This window comes from Bubalus kerabau, chromosome 5, assembly GCF_029407905.1.
Source record: "Bubalus kerabau isolate K-KA32 ecotype Philippines breed swamp buffalo chromosome 5, PCC_UOA_SB_1v2, whole genome shotgun sequence".
Classification (NCBI taxonomy): domain Eukaryota; kingdom Metazoa; phylum Chordata; class Mammalia; order Artiodactyla; family Bovidae; genus Bubalus; species Bubalus kerabau.
This window is the reverse complement of record NC_073628.1, coordinates 131,054,651-131,073,201: the sequence shown is the minus strand read 5'-3', so window position 1 is coordinate 131,073,201 and position 18,551 is coordinate 131,054,651. Positions and strand designations below refer to the sequence as shown.

Here is an 18,551-nt window from a genome sequence, read left to right as displayed (position 1 = left end):
CTTTGAGACTCCGTGGACTGCAGCACACGAGGCTTCCCTGTCCTCCACTCTCGCCTGAAGTTAGCTCAAATTCATGTCCAGTGAGTTGGTAATCCAGCGATCTATCCTTTGTCACCCCCTTCTTCTCTTGTCATCAGTCTTTCCCAGCATATGATATCCTACAATTTATTCATCTCTTCTATTGTCGATGGATATCTGGGTTTCTGGTTTTGAGCTGTATGACTAAAGGTTTTATGAACGTGAAATATATACACTCTGTTTGGCACATACCTACGAGTGCAGTCGTTTGCCTGAAGGCGTATGTGTTTCAGTTTTAGTAGATACTGACGAGGAGTTTTCTAAGCTGGTTGTAGGACCACCGGCTGTTTAAAATACCTGGAGGTTATGTCTTTAATTTCAGTGATTCTAGTAGTGGTACCTTAGAATAGTTTTAGTTTGCGTTTTGTTGATAATGAATGACACTGAACACCTCTTTATACTGAAAATCTTTTGTGAAGTGTTTTTTCAAGGATCTTTTTTTTTTCCATTTTTTATTTTGATTGCCTTCTTGTGGATTTGTGTGAGATCTTTATATATTCTGGTTATTGGTCCTTGTTGGATATGTATGTTGTAAATATCTTCTCCCAGACCATTATTTATAGTTTTATATATTTCCAGTGAAAATTCTTAATTTTCTTCTGTGGTTAGTGGGTTGTGTGGGGGTGTTTTTTTTTTTTAACCATTTGAGGAGTACTTGTTTAACTGCTAAGACTTTGAAGATATTCTCCTACACTATATTCTATTCTGAAAGCATTAATGTGTGGTCTTTCACATTTAGATCTCTCTTGAAATTAATTCCTGCATATGATTTGTGCCAGGGACCATATTTCGTTTTGTATATGTGGATAGCCGCTGTGTCAGTCACAGGTCACTGAAGTGACCAGCCTTGCCTCGCCGTGCTACCTGTTGTGCGCATCAAGTCTCTTTTCGCTGCGCAGGGCAGCATGCGGGGTCTTTTCGCTGCACAGGGCAGCATGCGGGGTCTTTTCGCTGCGCAGGGCAGCATGCGGGGTCTTTTCGCTGCGCAGGGCAGCATGCGGGGTCTTAGCCCCCAACAAACTGAACCCCCGTCCCCTGCAGTGGAAGCCAGCGTCCTCACGGCTGCACTGCCTGGGGATTCCCCGAGCACGTATTCTTACGCGTGTGGTTCTGTTTCTAGAATTTTTTTTACTATTTCATTGTTCTTTTTGTCTCCCATCGAACCATATACTCTGGCTTTACAAGAAATCTGAACATCTGGTAGACAAAGACTTCTTTTGTTTTCTTTAAGAAGTTTTTAGCTATCCTAAGTCCTCTGCATTTTCTTACAGATTTTGAATCTGAAGTTTAAAAAATATCAGAATTTGAGATTTAACTGAATATGTCAGTTAAGTTAGAATTGATACCTTTAGCTACTGAACATGGTATTAATAAATACCTATTTATTCAGGCCTTCTTTAAAAGCCTCCTAAAATGATTTTATTATCTGATGCAAGAAGTCTTAAATACCTTTACTTAGATATTTTTTAAAATTTAAATTTAATAAATTTTAACTTTATGCAGATTAAAATTAAATTTTTAATTTTCAAATTATTAATAACACTCAGTAAAATGTGCATGTCTTTTTTTGGTGTGCAGTTACACAAATTTAAACACACACACAGGTTGTGAACAGTCCATCTCCCAGAAGAACTTTTGCATTCCATTTCTCTGTGGTCCGCTCTTCCTCCACACCCATGCACCAAGCTCTGTTCTCTGTTACTATGGTTTTGCCTTTTTAAAAATATCACATAAGGGAGCCTTACACTAGGTCAGCCTTGGAGACTGGCCTTTCCTCTGCAGGAGGCCTTGGAGCCTCATCCTGGTGTGGCATGTGTCAGGTGTGGCATGTGTCAGTGCATGCATTCTCCTTCATTGCTGCGTAGTGTTCCCTGGTGTGGATGTGCCACAGTTTGATTAAATGTTCATCTGTTGAAGGATATTTGCATTGTTTCCAGTTTTAGGTGATTTCATTCTGTTAGGGTAAATATCTAGGAATGGGATTGATGGGTCATTTGTTAAGTATATGTTTAGCTTTATAGATGAGTTCAGTCACTCAGTCGTGTCCAACTCTTTATAACCCCATGGACTGCAGCACGTCAGGCCTCCCTGTCCATCACCAAATCCTGGAGTTTACTCAGACTCATGTCCATTGAGTCAGTGATGCCATGCAACCATCTCATCCTCTGTCGTCCCCTTCTCCTCCCGCCTTCAATTTTTCCCAGCATCAGGGTCTTTTCAAATGAGTCAGTTCTTCGCATCAGGTGGCTAAAGTATTGGAGTTTCAGCTTCAGCATCAGTCCTTCCAATGAATATTCAGGACTGATTTCCTGTAGGATGGACTGGTTGGATCTCCTTGCAGTCCAAAGGACTCTCAAGAGTCTTCTCCAACACCACAGTTCAAAAGTATCAGTTCTTTGGCGCTCAGCTTTCTTTATAGTCCAGCTGTCGCATTCGGCACTCAGCTTTCTTTATAGTCCAACTGTTGCATCCATACATGACTACTGGAAAAACCATAGCTTAGACATCGCGCAACCCTCTAGACTGCCTTATTCCATTTTGCATGCCCACCCCCAGTGTGTAAGGGTTCTAATTGCTCCATATCCTCAGCAACGCTGATCGCTTGTGTTTCACCCGTTCTGATAAGTGTGTAGTGGTCTCTTGGTTTTAATTTGCATTTTCTCAAAGGCTATGTATATGTTTTCAAATGCTTAATTGCCTTTCAGTCATCTTCTTTATAAAGTGTGTTGAAGTCTTTTGACCATTTTTATAACTGAGTGCTTATCTTACTGAGTTTTGAGATTTCTTTCTATATACTGGATACAAGTTCTTTATCAGTGATTTGTCTATAAATGTTTTACAGAAAAAGTTGGTCCTAGTCTTGGTGAATGTTCTGTGTCCTGGAAAAGAACGTGTGTTCTGTTGTTGGATGCAGTGTTCTATAAATGTCAGGTCGATAGTTCTTTTATGTCCTTACTGATGTTCTGTTTACTTATTCTTGTGCCAAGAACGCGGTGGTTAAGTCGCCAACATAATTGTGGATATTGTCTTTCCCTCTTTGGTTTTATCTACATGTATTTGAAGATGTTTTGTTAGGTGTGTACACATTTGGAATTGTTCTGTCCTCTAGGTGAGTTGAGTTTTTTTATCATTGTTTATTGTTCCTTTTTATCCCTCATAATTTTCTTTGTTCTAAAGTCTACTTTGCACGTTCTTACTATAACCAAACTAGCTTTCACTTGATTATCATTTGCAGGGTATATTTTTTCCCTTTATTTTACTTATTAGTTACTTAAATCGTTATATATGGCTTGAAGTCTTGACAGCATTTAGTTTTTATGTTTTGAAAATCTCTGTCTTTTAATTGGTGATTTAGGCCATTTATATTTCAGATATTTATCAATATGTTTGGGCTTTGGTCTGTCATTTTATCATTTATTTTCTGAATGTTAGCTTTCTTTCATTTTTCTCTTCCCTCTTTCCTGTCTCTTCAATTATTTGAATACTTTTTAGTGTTTCATTTTAGTTTATCTTTTTTTGTTTTAATTATTATTTTATTCCTCTGTACAGGGATTTATTTGGGAGATTTTTTGTGTTTTTTGTTTTTTTTGGGGGGGGTGTCTTTTTTTTTTGTTTTTTTGGTCGGTATAGGCATTTCAGTATACAAAACTTTTACTTAGAATCAATACTTTATCACTTTAAATGGAATGTAGAAAACTTACCACTATCTAGATCCCTTTGCTCCCCTCCCTCACTTTTATGTTTTAGCAGCGACTTAGCAGCAGCAGCAGCAGTTTTATTTATTAAACTTACATACAACTGAAACCACATCAGGCAATATTATAATTTCTGCTTTCAATCATAATAAAATTTTAAGGAGTACATGAGAATCATATTCTATTAGTGCAGATTTTATCATTTCTGTTGCTTTGCTTTCTTTTTTTATGGTATCGTGTTTGCAATTTATGAACCCACAATGATGCATTATAATTAACTGAAGTCCTTAGTTTCCAAGGGTTTCACTATTTATCTGGTACAGTTGTATGTTTGACAAAAATCCTGCCCTAAAAATCCTTTCTGCTTTACATATTCATCTCTTACCCTTCTTCAAAATCCTGGGCAATCACTGTTGTTTTTACTGTCTATTTTTGCTTTTTCCAGGATGTCCTACAGTTTGAATTCAGAGATATATAGCCTTTTCAGATAGATTCTCTCACTTCACAAATACACATTTAAGTTTAAATAGTCTTTTCCTGCCTCAGTAGCTTACACTGAATGACATTCCATTTTATAGATATAATACAGTTGTTTATCCATTTGCCTATTGAAGGATATATTGGTTGAGACAATTTTTTCCCCAATCATTTTTTTTTCCTTTCTCATTCTGCATTGATACTTTGCATTGATCTTCAAGTTCATTGACTCTTCCATCATGTACATTCCACTATTGAGCCATCCAGTGAGGTTTTGTTGTTGTTTTGGTTACTGTGTTTTTTAGTTCTGATATTCCCATTTGGTTCTTAGTTGTATCTTTGATTTTTTTATCTGAGACTCTTAATCCTTCCATTACTTTCCACCCCACCTTAGCAATATTTGGAGTGTTTTGGACAGAAGAATCATCTTACAGCTAGAGCAGACTGTCCAGAGCTTGATGACCAGCAGCCAGGATCTGCTTAAGACTTCACAGCTTGCACATTGCTGGGATAACTACAGGGTTAGGGAACAGGGGGTGCTGGGAAGGAAGCAGATGGCAAACGGCTTCTTACCCCTCAAGTCTTTCCAGAATTACATTTTTTAACCAAGTAACTATAATTCCTGAATCTTATTCTTAATGAAAATACTGACTCAGAAAGTGATCTGCCTCACTTATTTCTCAAAACTCTTTGTTGACATCTGTTGTTGTTCAGTTGCCAAGTCATGCCTGATTCTTTGTGATCCCAGGGACTGCAGCATGCTAAGCTTCCCTATCCTTCACTGTCTCCCAGAGTTTGCTCAATGTCCATTGAGTCAGTGATGCTATCTCACCATCTCATCCTCTGCTGCCCCCTTCTTTTGACTTCAGTTCTTCCCAGCATCAGTCTTTTCCAGTGAGTCAGCTCTTTGCATCAGTTGGCCAAAGTATTGGAGCTTCAGCTTTGCATCAGTCCTTCCAATGAATAGTCAAGGTTGATTTTGAGAATTAACTGATTTGATCTCCTTGCTGTCCCAGAGACTCTTAAGTTTTCTCCGGCCCCATAATTTGAAAGCATCAATTCTTTGGCTCTTAGCCTTCTTTATGGTCCAGCTCTTACATCCGTACCTGACTCTGGAAAAACCACAGCTTTGACTGTATGGACCTTTGTCGGCATTACCAGGCCTATGAACAGTTTCCAGTCATTATATCTTATCAACCTTGATAGAAGGTGGAATATAAGAACCAGAGATATAGTCATAGGAATTTACTTAGAATCAATAGATAGCAGAATATTACTATTTTTTTTTAATTTTTCTAGTATGTTATTCTAATATAACAAAAACTTATTTATATTTCTTATGTCTCCTGAGTACAAATGCTATGTAAATATCATTAGTATTTCGAGAAAGATTTTTGTATTGGCTACAGTTGTATCAACATAGAAACAAACTATAAACAAAAGAGACAAGTATCTCCTTTAGAAATATATTGCTTTTAAGTTTACTATGTTTGTTTTTAAGCAAAATGTTAGGAAAAGTGATAGTTTCAAAGGTCTTAAGCATAGAAAGTTGTGTCTATTTTATTTTCTGTCCTTTCTTTTTTCAGAGACACTGGAGAAGATATTCCACTAGAAAGCAGTTTCTGAAATTGAAATATTATTCAATTTTCCTGCAATCTAAGATAAGAATGATCATTGCTGTTGCTTCTTACAAACGATACCATTGGGCTACTGTTACAATTCAGAGGCGCTGGCGTGCTCATGTGAGAAGCAAGCAGGATCGACAGAGATATGAACTGCTAAGATCATCCACTCTTGTAATCCAGTCCGCCTTCAGGAGATGGAGGCGACGTAAGAGGCAATCACAAATAAATGCTGCCATAACATTGCAAAGAGCTTTCAGACAATGGCATGTCCGGAAATGTGCTCAAGAAGAAAGAGCTGCCGTGGTCATACAATCCTGGTATAGGAGGCACAGAGAATTACGGAAGTACATTTACCTTAGATCTTGCGTTATCATCATTCAGGCAAGATTTCGGTGCTTTCAAGCCCAAAAGTTATATACAAGGACCAGAGAATCTATCCTGACTCTGCAGAAGCACTACAGAGCGTACGTGAAAGGAAAGGTTGAGCGCACAGGCTATTTGCAGAAACGCGCTGCAGCCATCCGCCTGCAGGCTGCTTTCAGGGGAAGGAGAGCACGTAACTTATGCAGGCAGATCAGGGCCGCTTGTGTCTTACAGTCGTACTGGAGAATGAGGCAGGACAGACTCCGATTTCTAAACCTTAAGAAAAACATCATCAGGCTGCAGGCACACATAAGGAGACGTCAACAATTACAGACATACCAGAAGATGAAGAAAGCCACCCTCATAATTCAGATTCACTTCCGAGCTTACATGTCAGCCAAGGAAGTTCTGGCCTCTTACCAGAAGACACGTTCTGCTGTCATCGTCCTGCAGTCTGCGTGCAGGAGAATGCAGGCCAGGAAAAAGTTTCTTCACATCCTCACATCCATTGTAAAGATTCAATCATATTACAGGGCTTATGCTTTCAGAAGAAAGTTTCTGAGGCTCAAAAAGGCTACAGTAAAGTTACAATCCATTGTCAGGATGAAGCTAGCCCGCAAACAATATTTACATTTAAGAGCAATTGCACAACAGAGAGAACATCGGCGGGCCTCTTGCATCAAACTGCAAGCTTTCCTCAGAGGGTACCTGGTTCGGAAGCAGGTGAGGCTGCAGAGAAAAGCCGCTGTTTCGCTGCAGTCTTACTTTAGGATGAGAAAAATGCGGCTGGACTACCTGAAAGTCTGTCACGCAGCTGTTGTCATTCAGCGTTACTATCGTGCGCACAGAGCAGGGGCCCAGCAGAGGAAGCACTTCCTGCAAGTCAGAAGAGCCGTGACCTGCTTGCAGGCCGCTTACAGAGGGTATAAGGTCCGCCGGCAGCTGCAACAGCAATCTGCAGCTGCTCTAAAAATTCAAGCTGCTTTTAGAGGCTATCGTCAGAGGACAAAGTATCAATCCGTGCTTCAGTCTGCCCTCAAGATTCAGAGATGGTACAGGACACGCAAGACTGTTTCTGCCATAAGAAGCCATTTCTTCAAAACAAGGACAGCTGCGATTTCTCTCCAGTCCGCTTACCGTGGCTGGAAAGTTCGGAAGCAGATGAGAAAGGAACATGAAGCTGCAGTGAAGATTCAGTCTGCTTTCAGAATGGCCAGGGCCCAGAAGGAGTTCAGGGTGTTAAAAACGGCAGCATCTGTGATCCAGCAGCATCTGAGAGCGCGTGCCGCAGGGCGGAGGCAGCGGACGGAGTACATGGCCCTGCGCCGGGCGGCAGTGATGCTCCAGTCCGCCTGGAGGGGCCGAGCAGCCAGGAGGCGGATTCAGAAGCGACAGAGATGCGCCACCATCATACAGGCCTACTACCGAAGGCACGTGCAGCGGAAGAGATGGGGAATCATGGGAAAAGCGGCTCATCTAATTCAAATGCATTATCGGGCTTATCGTACAGGAAGAAAACAGCATCATTCGTTTCTGAAAACCAAAGCAGCTGCAATAATCCTACAGTCAGCTTTTCGAGGTGTGAGAGTGAGGAAGAAAGTGAAGGAGATGCACCAGGCAGCCGCCACCATACAGTCCAGATACCGAGCGTACCAAGCCAGAAAAAAGTACGCCAGCTACAGAGCAGCGGCCGTCATCATTCAGAGGTGGTATCGCGCGGCTAAGCTCACAGGCCGTCAGCGTGAGGAATATCTTGCTGTTAAGAAGGCAGCACTGAAAATCCAGGCCGTCTATAGAGGAGTCAGAGCAAGAAGACAGATCCGGCGCATGCACACGGCAGCCACTCTTATCAAAGCCACCTTCAAAATGCAGCAGTCACGGAGGAGGTATCAGCAAATGAGAACAGCAGCCATCATAATTCAGGTAAGGTACAGAGCGTACCGCCAAGGTAGAGCTCAGCGTGCAAAGTACCTGACGATTCTGAAAGCCATTGCCCTCCTCCAGGCAGCTCTCAGAGGGGCAAGAGTTAGACAGAGCCTGAGAAGGATGCGGACCGCGGCCACGCTCATCCAGGCCCACTACAGGGGGCACCGGCAGCAAGCCTATTTTAATAAGTTAAAGAAGGTGACGAAAACGGTACAGCAGAAGTACCGGGCAGCGAGGGAAAGGCACGCACAACTGCGAAGGTACAACCAGCTGAGACGCTCCGCGATCTGCATTCAGGCTGCTTTCAGGGGCATGAGAGCGCGAAGACGCTTAAAAGCCATGCACTCCGCCGCAGCCGTAATCCAGCAGAGGTTTAGGACTCTGGTGATGAGAAGAAGATTCCTGTCTCTCAGGAAGACCGCCGTGTGGGTTCAGAGAAAATACCGTGCAAAGGTTTGCACAAGGCATCACTTACAACAGCTCCGGTTGCAGAAGGCAGCTATCAAAATCCAGTCCTGGTACAGGGGGTGGATGGTGAGGAAGAAGATACAGGAGATGCGCAGGGCGGCCACGGTCCTCCAGGCCGCGTTCAGGAGGCACCGCACGCGGGCGAGGTACCAAGCCTGGAGGCGCGCCTCGCAGGTCATCCAGCAGCGGTTCCGGGCAAGCCGGGCTGTGCGCCTACAGAGGAGACAGTACCTCCAGCAACGACACTCTGCGCTGGTCCTCCAGGCTGCGTTCAGGGGTATGAGAGTCAGAAGACGTCTGAAAAGGATGCATGCCTCCGCGACCCTGATTCAGAGCAGGTTTAGGTCTATAATGATGAGGAAAAGATTCCTTTCCCTCAAGAAAGCTGCTGTTTTTGTTCAGAGGAAGTACCGAGCCACCATCTGTGCCAAACACCACCTGCACCGATTCCTGGAGTTACAGAAGGCAGCCATCATAATCCAGGCGTCTTACCGAAGACGGATGGTAAAGAAGCAGTTACAGGAGATGCACAGGGCTGCAGCCCTCATCCAGGCAAGCTTCAGAATGCACAGAGCACACCTGGCCTTTCAGACCTGGAAACATGCCGCGGTCCTCATTCAGCAGCGTTACCGGGCATGCAAAGCTGCAAAACTGCAAAGAGCACTTTACATCAGATGGAGGCATTCTGCAGTGGTCATTCAGGCTGCATATAAAGGGCTGAAAGCAAGACAGCTTTTAAGGCAAAAGCACAGAGCTGCTGTCATAATACAAAGCACATACAGAATGTACAGGCAACATTTTGTCTACCAAAAGCTTCAGTGGGCTACAAAAGTAATACAAGAAAAATACAGAGCAAGTAAAAGGAAAGCTCTTCAACACGATGCACTCAAAGCAGCAACCTGTGCCCGAGCTGACTTTCAGGATATGGTCATAAGGAGACTGACTGAGGAAAGGCGGCATCAAGCTGCCATTACTGTTCAGAAGCATTTTAGAGCCTTTAAAACACGGAAGCACTATCTCCACTTCAGGGCAAAGGTAGTTTGGGTTCAAAGAAGATACAGAGTGCTAATGGCAGTGCGAACCCAGGCAGTCATCTGTATCCAGTCTTGTTTCAGAGGCTTTAAGGCACGAAGGGGTATCCAACGCATGCACCTGGCTGCCACACGAATTCAGTCATGCTACCGAAGGCACCGGGCCAGAGCTGATTACCAGGCCAAGAAAAGAGCAGTTGGTGTCATACAGAACCACTACAGGTCGTATGTCAGAGTGAAAATGAAGAGGAAGGAATTTTTAGCCATTCAGAAATCTGCACGAACTATTCAGGCTGCTTTCAGAGGCATGAAAGTTAGACAGAAATTAAAAACCATGCCCGACAAAAAGATGGCAGCCCCCGCTACCCAGCCTGCATTCTACTGTCACAGGACTGAGAGCCAGCATGAAGCTGGCCCGAGCCCAGCACTTGTGGCTCAAGGGCTGTATAAAACCTCTCTGGTTGGCCCTTCACAGGAAACAGAGCAGCATTCTCAAAGAAAGGCTGCAGTCACAATTCAAAAAGCTTTCCGTAAAATGGTCACAAGAAGATTGGAAAAACAGAGGCGTGCTGCCCTGCGAATTCAGTCCTTCCTTCAGATGGCCGTATATCGCAGAAGATTCCTTCAGCAGAAAAGGGCGGCCCTCACGTTACAGCGGTGCTTCAGGACACAGCAAAGCAGAAAACAGTTCTTACTGTACAGAGAAGCAGCAGTGGGTTTGCAGAATCCCCACAGAGCCTCTCTGCCTGCAAAACATCAAAGAGAACTGTACTTACAAATAAGGAGCGCTGTAATCATTATTCAAGCTAGAGTGAAAGGATTTATACAGAAACGGAAGTTTCGGAAACTTAAAGATAGCACCATAAAAATCCAGGTATTTATGTATTTAAGTATAAAGCTTTCATTCATCCTTTGACCAGTATTTCATAGAATTTTCAAAATGAGCCATAGCAGGTTATAAAGAATAAGAGTTAGTTTATGTAACCATTTCATTTACCTTCCAAAATGGAAGATTTTTGAAGTTGGGTAAAAGGTGCCGATAATTGTCTACCCAAGACAGCACAGAACAAGATTGTTCTGGACATGATCACCCTAAAGTTAAGTTATGAATGCATAGTTAAAAGTGAAGACTTTGAGACCATATGGTTGCAGCTGGCAACCTTACATGTTTTGAGAACAGCTAGTGGTATCCTTCAGAGAAGGCAATGGCACCCCACTCCATTACCCTTGCCTAGAAAATCCCATGGACGGAGGAGCCTGGTGGGCTGCAGTCAATGGAGTCACTAAGAGTCGGACACGACTGAGCGACTCCACTTTGACTTTTCACTTTCATGCATTGGAGAAGGAAATGGCAACCCACTCCAGTGTTCTTGCCTGGAGAGTCCCAGGGACAGGGGAGCCTGGTGGGCTGCTGTCTGTGGGGTCTCACAGAGTTGGATACAACTGAAGTGACTTAGCAGCAGCAGCAGTGGTATCCTTGAGTTTAATATAAAGTTCAAGTTCTCAGTGATGCTGAAACATGTCAAACCTCATCCACGATAGCCACTTGGCTCCATTTTGGACACCTGAACCACAGTTAATCCATTTTGATTTTTAAATGCTTTCTTTTCTTTAACAGCTAAAGCAGATATACAGTATATGTTTAATAGTCCACAAAACAGGCTGTTTTAGTTAACATAAAGTTCAAGTTAAGTCATGTGATAGCCGAAATGACTTCCTCATACATCAATATATGGAAATTTCTTCATCATAATACAGAATGAGAAATGGATGTGGCTGGGAACACAGAGAAGGGAAACCTAAGCTGGTCCCAGTGATCAGAGAAGGCTTCTTGGAATAAGTGGGGTTTAAGATAAGAGTTAAGCTTAAGCTGAAGGAAATAGCCTAGTAAACTGTATTGAAGGAGTATTCCAGCTCTAGGGGGTAACACAGAGCTCTAAGCTGAGAGTGAGCACAGGTGTGCAATAAAGCTGATCTGAGACCAGGATGGCAGTCCATGGAGTGAGAGGTGGGCAGCTCTGTAAGACGGAAAAAGGTTAGCTTTCATCCTCTGGACTAAAAGAAGTTCTAGATGAGTTTAAGGGGAGGACCAGAATCCTAGTTTATCTTTTTAAAATTACTCAGGCAGGGTCTTGCCTGGCAGCCCAGTGGTTAAGACTCTGCGCTCCCAATTCAGGGAGCACAGGTTCAATCCCTGGTCAGGAAACTGCATTCCCACATGCCCCGCAGGAATGTGGAAGATGGACTAGGCTGCGGGTGGCCAGTCAGGAAGCTGTAGGCAGTGGGGTGGGGAAAGTGAATTGCACTGAACAGAAGGCAGGGTCCATGTGAATGGAGGGTGGGATTGGCCTCACATGGAACCTAAACAGAGCCGCGGAGACAAAAAGACTGACACCTGGCTCCCACTAGGGGGTGCTTGTCTACATACAACCATATAGAGATACTCCGAGTCAAGGACACCACACGAGTCAGTTTGACCTACATATCACTCTCGCCTGTCAACTGAATTTAGAAACCGACCCCCACGAAGGAGGTAGTTATCATATTTGTTGTAGGTATTTTGAAATCAAATAGACTCGGGATCAGATTTTGACCCTATTCACTTCCTATGAGGTAACAAGTCTCTTAGCGTTAATTTCTGTTTTGTGAAAGAGAGAGCTTAATTATCATCTCACAAGATATTTGTCAAGATTAAATAAGACAGATCTGCTGCTTATTACCTGTGACATCAGCAAGTTCTTTTACTGGTGTCAGTTCCTCTGGGCCTTCATTTCCTCATCTCTAAATTAGAGGTAATCGTACCTACCTGTGTTACCATAAGGAATCCTAGCGCTGAGTGTAGCGCTAAGCACTTAAGAAGTTGTAACTATCACTTAAGCTTTTAGTCAGCTGCAGGGTTGCCAGAATCGGAAAGTCTGATGGTCGCGGGTGGATGGACGCTGGGATTCCGCAGCCGGTTGGCCTGAACCCAGGTGCATCTGAGGTGGGGTGGGGAGGGCGGTGGGGCGATCCCCTTCCTCTCCCCGGAAGCGGAGTCGGTGCATGCATGTCCTTTGTGTTCCTTCACAGGGTTGAGAAGGTGAGGGCAGCGCACACACCTGGCTTCCCAGGCTTTGTGCAGATCTTACAGCTCAAATACTTGCTAGGGTTAGGTGAGGCCTAGCCGGCAGCCAGCCACGGGGTAAAAGCACGGACCAGCCCGCTGTTCTCAGAGGGCTCAGGTGTCAGGAGCAAGCGAGCCTCACAGATGAGTTGGGATGTGATGGCGTTTCTGCAGTTGATCTTGTCTGCCTGAACTTATATTAGTTGTTTTCCAATACTGACTAAAAAAAAAAATTAGACATCTCATTGCATATTTGTTATGTTTATTTGTTTAATAGGCTGTGTGGAGGAGACACAAAGCCAGGAAATATTTGCGAGAAGTGAAAGCTGCCTGCAGGATTCAAGCCTGGTACAGGTGCTGCAAAGCACGTAGGGAGTATCTGGCTGTGTTAAGAGCTGTTGGAATCATTCAGCGTTGCTTCTGCACCCAGCATCAGCGAAGACGGTACTGTGTCAGCTTAGAGGACAGTGTGGCGTGTGTGTACAGCATCAAATAATACCGCTTGTTGGTTTTTCTTTTAAATGGTTGCTATGCTTAATTTATATGGTTTGTTGATGTTTTCTCCATTATTGTAACAAAATCATCTCTGAGATTGTTTCATTTTTTTGAGATCGAGCCTTGATGGCATAATCCAGTTGTTGTCGTCCAGTTGCTCAGTCACGTCTGATTCTTTGAAACCCCATGGACTGTAGCACGCCAGCCTTCCCTGTCCTTCACTATCTCCCAGAGTTTGCTCAAACTCATGTCCATTGAGTGAGTGATGCCATCCAACCATCTCATCTTCTGTCATCCCCTTCTCCTCCTGCCCTCAATCTTTCCCAGCATCAGGGTCTTTTCTAATGAGTCAGCTCTTTGCATCAGGTGGCCCAAGTATTGGAGTTTCAGCTTCAGCTATCAGTCCTTCCAATGAATATTCAGGACTGATCTCCTTTAGGATGGACTGGTTGGATCTCCTTGCAGTCCAAGGGACTCTCGAGAGTCTTCTCTTAGCATCACAATTCAAAAGCATCAATTCTTTGGTGCTCAGCCTTCTTTCTGGTCCAACTCTCAGATCTATATGTGACTACTGGAAAAACAGCTTTGACTATATGGACCTTTGTTGGCAAAGTGATGTCTCTGCTTTTTAATATGTTGTTTAGGTTTGTTACAGCTTTTCTTCCAAGGAGCAAGCATCTTTTCATTTCGTGGCTACAGTCACCATCCACAGCGATTTTGGAGCCCAAGAAAATAAAATCTGTCACTGTTTCCACTTTTCCCCCATCTACTTGCCATGAAGTGATGTGAAAGTATTTACTTAAACTTGCTTAACTCAGGTTCTTAAGGATAAGGGTACGGATGGAGGCATGGGAAGTAGGGAAAATGATCTAGTGCTGTTGCTTTGCTTGTTAATGCACTGGTCCATTTTGTTTGTTGATTTAGTTTTGGCAACATTTCTTTCCTTTTTTTTTTTTAACCTTGTATTATCACCTGTTCTCTATCCTTAATGATGACATAATTACCAACTTGTCTATGTTAATTCTGTTTCCCTCTTCCTACTTCATTTCTTTGAAACACATTTTCAGAAGCTCTTACCAGATTGTTCATGTTATTGTTTATTCCATAGTGTAAGAATTTTTTCTTCCATTCCCAGAATTGATGAATTATTGTATCAGTGGTTTAAAGATTGTTTTAGGAGAGCACACTCATATTATAAGCGTTTCTTGATTTAATTCCATGGGTAGAGTCAGGCTTAACAAATAAACGTATAGTTGCTGTTCTCAGCTATTAAGGACCAGTATTTAGTTTTCCTGTTGACATTCAGCCTTATTTTCTAGGAAAAGTGGTGACATGACTTAGTTAATCTCTCTGTCTTTTCCACACAGTTGTGAACAAACAGATAAAGACCTGCCCGTTCTATGTTGTCGCCTATTACTGCTATATTGGCACTATGGTTTAGTCGCTGTCCCTCACATTTTAAGTTTTTCTCCGGTTCTGTCTTTTTTAGATCTTTTGATAGCACTCATCTTTTCTTTTAGTTGAGTGTCCACTTCTCACTTGCTGATGCTGTTCCACCGTCCCACACGCTCTTCTTGACCACCTCTGTCTGCTTAAAGACTTGATTACAATGTGGACTCAGATTTTATTCTCTGCCATTCATTCTACCACCACCCCTTTATTGAGGCTTTTCTCTAGAGCTAGCTAATCCTACTTTCTCCTGATCCAGTTCAGAATTTTTTGTCATTCTAGAACTTAATATTTCTTGACCACTGAAATATTGCCAATTGTAAAATTTCTTTTGCCTTGTGTTGTCCTGTTGTGTCTCTGTGTGTGTGTGTGTACCATCCTGATTGCTAGAATCTAATATAAATTACTCGTTTCCAGTTTCTATTTATTCTCTCCTTGCCTTTCGTATACCTTCTTTCTCCTTTAGTATTTATAGGGGGTGGGCAATAAATACTTACTGAATAAATTAATTTGAAATTGCTTTCCAATAATTGCTTTGTAGGTTTTTGAATGTGAGAGCATCAGCAGTCATCATTCAGAGAAGATGGAGAGCTGTACTCTCTGGAAGAACAACTCATGAACAATCCTTAATGACTAAAGTAGGTGTTAAAAAAAGCAGTTCATGTGTAAAGAACTACTTTAGAAAATAGAAAACAAAAAGAGTAAAGACCTAACTATACATTTATTTTAATTACATCATTGCAGTCAATTAAAAATTATATTCACTCATAAAAATACTATTTGTAAATTTTTTTTGTGTGTGTACCTATATTTATAAAGTATTCTCAAAGTTTGAAGTGATTTATTTGGAAAAAAGTCATAATAGATGTAGCATATCTTATCTGTATGAGTCAGACACATACTCTTTCAGCCACAATTGGTGATCTATTTAAAATATTTAGCATCAGGTTTAGAATAGTACTGATACCTATGATCTTTTAATAAATTAAAAGTTTACTTGTAAATTTTTACATTCATGTAATATTCACTATGTATGATTATATACCCACTATTATTATTATACCTTCTATTATATATTTACTAAGGGGATTCTCATGAGATAGTTATTGTCAACATTCCCATTTTATAGATGAGTAAAGCAAGGTCTGGAGACGAAAAGGGATTTGCTCAAGGTCACTCAACTAATACGTGGGGGTCTGTGTCATAAAACAAATCTAGTTCCTGTTTCAATCCAGAGATTTACATGGCTTGGAATTTGATTGTAAGGATGTTCTGGAACCGAGGAACCTATGATGGCTGATTGTAAGGATGTTCTGGAACTGAGGAACCTATGATGGGCTGGGCCTGCACTGCGGTTCTTGAAGCTGCTGACAGCTTCCCTCACAGCTGCTTATGACGTCCATTCTCCTTTAGAGTGTAACTAGTTGTTTTATTAGGTGCATCTGTCCTGTAGTAATATTAGTCCTTTGCTCATTCACAATGAAAAGTATTAAGAGGAAGAGAGGGGAAGAGTACCTGGTATCTATAGCTCCTGGTTTACATCCCCATAAAACTTCACTTTGAGCTATAGACCTCTATGGGTTTTGAAATCTATGACATGACATCTTAAACTAAAAAATATAATTATACATTTTATTTTACATTGAGAAATTCCAGAACCTCCAGTGAGTTGAAATATTATATCTATATGTTAACATCACTTGCAAATTTTTCCTTATAGAGACATCAAGCTGCTTGTTTGATCCAAGCAAATTTCAGAGGATATAAAGCAAGGCAGGCGTTTCTCCAGCAGAAATCAGCTGCTTTGACCATACAGAGATACATACGAGCCAGGAAGGCTGGGAAGCATCAGAGGATGAAATATGTTGAATTAAAAAAATCTACAGTTGTCCTACAAGCACTGGTGCGTGGTTGGCTCGTAAGAAAAAGGGTGAGTATTTTTAAGTAGGATATCTGTTTCCTGGATGCTCCCCAGAAATACAAAATAGATTCTCTCGTGTAATAAATCTTAACAAAGGAGCTGAAGTCTGAGTGAGGGCTCCACCTGTGAAGCAGGTTGTTATCCAAGTCGTCCTGAGCTACCACAGGCAACTCTGTCAGGGCGTTGTAAGACCATCCTACAATAATTTCCACACCTTCAGCAGGGAAGAATCCTCCTTAGGGAATTCATAACGTCCTGGGCATCCTATATATGCAGCACTGGCAAACAGGAAAAAAAAACTTAAAGGAGAAATCTGTGTTTTGTTCATTGAGTATAAGCTGGAACTCTGAAGGCCAAAGGCCCCTGTCGGGAGCTTCTGCTACAGGAGTCCACTACATGGCGACACTGCCGGACACTGGGGAGACCCCATCAGATGCTTGTCCCGCTTGATATCACCGTCTCCAGCCAGTCTGCTTGGAACACGCCAGCCCTTCCTGATTTTAGTGTTCCTAGACCTCTCCTGTCGGAGAAGGCAATCGCACCCCAGCCCAGTACTCTTGCCTGGAAAATCCCATGGACAGAGGAGCCTGGTAGGCTGCAGTCCATGGGGTCGCTAAGAGTCAGACACGACTGAGCGACTTCACTTTCACTTTTCACTTTCATGCATTGGAGAAGGAAATGGCAACCCACTCCAGTGTTCTTGCCTGGAGAATCCCAAGGGCGGGGGAGCCTGGTGGGCTGCCGTCTATGGGGTCACACAGAGTCGGACACGACTGAAGCGACTTAGCAGCAGCAGCAGACCTCTCCTGTTACAATTAGTACTTTTTAAGCCTTAACTAGCTGGTATTGGGTAGCCTAACTAAATTCTTGAGTGAAGTGCCCAAATATAGTTTTGCTTTCTATACCCTCAGTTAGGGGTTTCACCACTGAAAATATTGTAAGGAATATAATTGGGGGCTTCCCAGGTGGCTCAGTGGTAAAGAATTCGCCTACCAATGCAGCAGGAGACATGAGTTCAGTCTCTGGGTCAGGAAGATCCCCTGAGGGTAGAAATGGCTCCCCACTCCAGTATTCTTGTCTGGGAGATCCCATGGACAGAGGAGTCTGGTGTGCTACAGTACATGGGGTCGCAGAGTCAGACACAACTTAGTGACTGAACAACAACAGCAAAGGAATATAATTACTTCAAGTTACAATGTAGATAATTTTAATAGTTAAAAGTTAACTTACTATTGCTAATTTATATAACTTGATATTGAAGATATACAGAAATAAGCATTGGTTGATCGTCTCAAGAGTTAACTATTTGATTGTTAATCTTTTTTTCTCCTTCAGATCTCAGAGCAGAGAACCAAAATTCGGCTTCTTCACTTCGCAGCAGCTGCCTTTTATCACCTGTCTGCTCTTAGAATTCAAAGAGCCTACAGACGTCATGTGGCTCTGAAGCATGCTAACAATAAACAGCTTAACTCAGCCATCTGTATTCAGGTTAGCTTTCCTTTGCATTAAGACTGTGATCTAATTTTTGTTTAAAGTTTTTTGATATTTCATAAGCAATTTCCAAATACCTCTAGTAAGGTTATGTAACATTTAGCTTTGGCCACACAGCTGTTAGGATGTCTTGATGGTTTAGAGATAAGTTGATGTTTTATGGCACAGTACTGAAGCTATGAATTATTCTCTGGTGCTTTGGACTCATTTACTCTTCTGCTAGCAACATCTGAGGGTACCTGTTTCTCTCTAGACATTCTTGCCAACTTGTGGCATTGGAAGACTTTGTGATTTCTGTCATTTTGATGAATGGCAAATTATATCATTTTTGTTTTGGATTTCCTTTGACTGCTAACAATTCTGAAAAAAAAATTTCACCTGTGTTGATTATTCAAATTCTTATCTGTGTATAGTGTGCTTTAAAAGATT

The 18,551-nt window shown here is 42.3% G+C and overlaps 1 protein-coding gene across 2 annotated transcripts in view; it reads left to right on the top strand.

Annotated features, from left to right (window-relative positions):
* ASPM (assembly factor for spindle microtubules) overlaps positions 1 to 18,551 on the top strand; it is a 61,099-nt gene that overhangs the window by 34,926 nt on the left and 7,622 nt on the right. Inside the window, exons 18-22 of one of the 2 annotated variants that reach the window (XM_055583134.1) lie at positions 5,837 to 10,537; positions 13,044 to 13,210; positions 15,252 to 15,348; positions 16,431 to 16,640; positions 17,967 to 18,119. In XM_055583134.1, coding sequence (XP_055439109.1) covers positions 5,837 to 10,537; positions 13,044 to 13,210; positions 15,252 to 15,348; positions 16,431 to 16,640; positions 17,967 to 18,119 — 5,328 coding nt within the window. Of the gene's footprint in view, positions 1 to 5,836; positions 10,538 to 13,043; positions 13,243 to 15,251; positions 15,349 to 16,430; positions 16,641 to 17,966; positions 18,120 to 18,551 lie in introns of those variants that run through there. The other variant, XR_008715124.1, reaches the window with a different exon arrangement.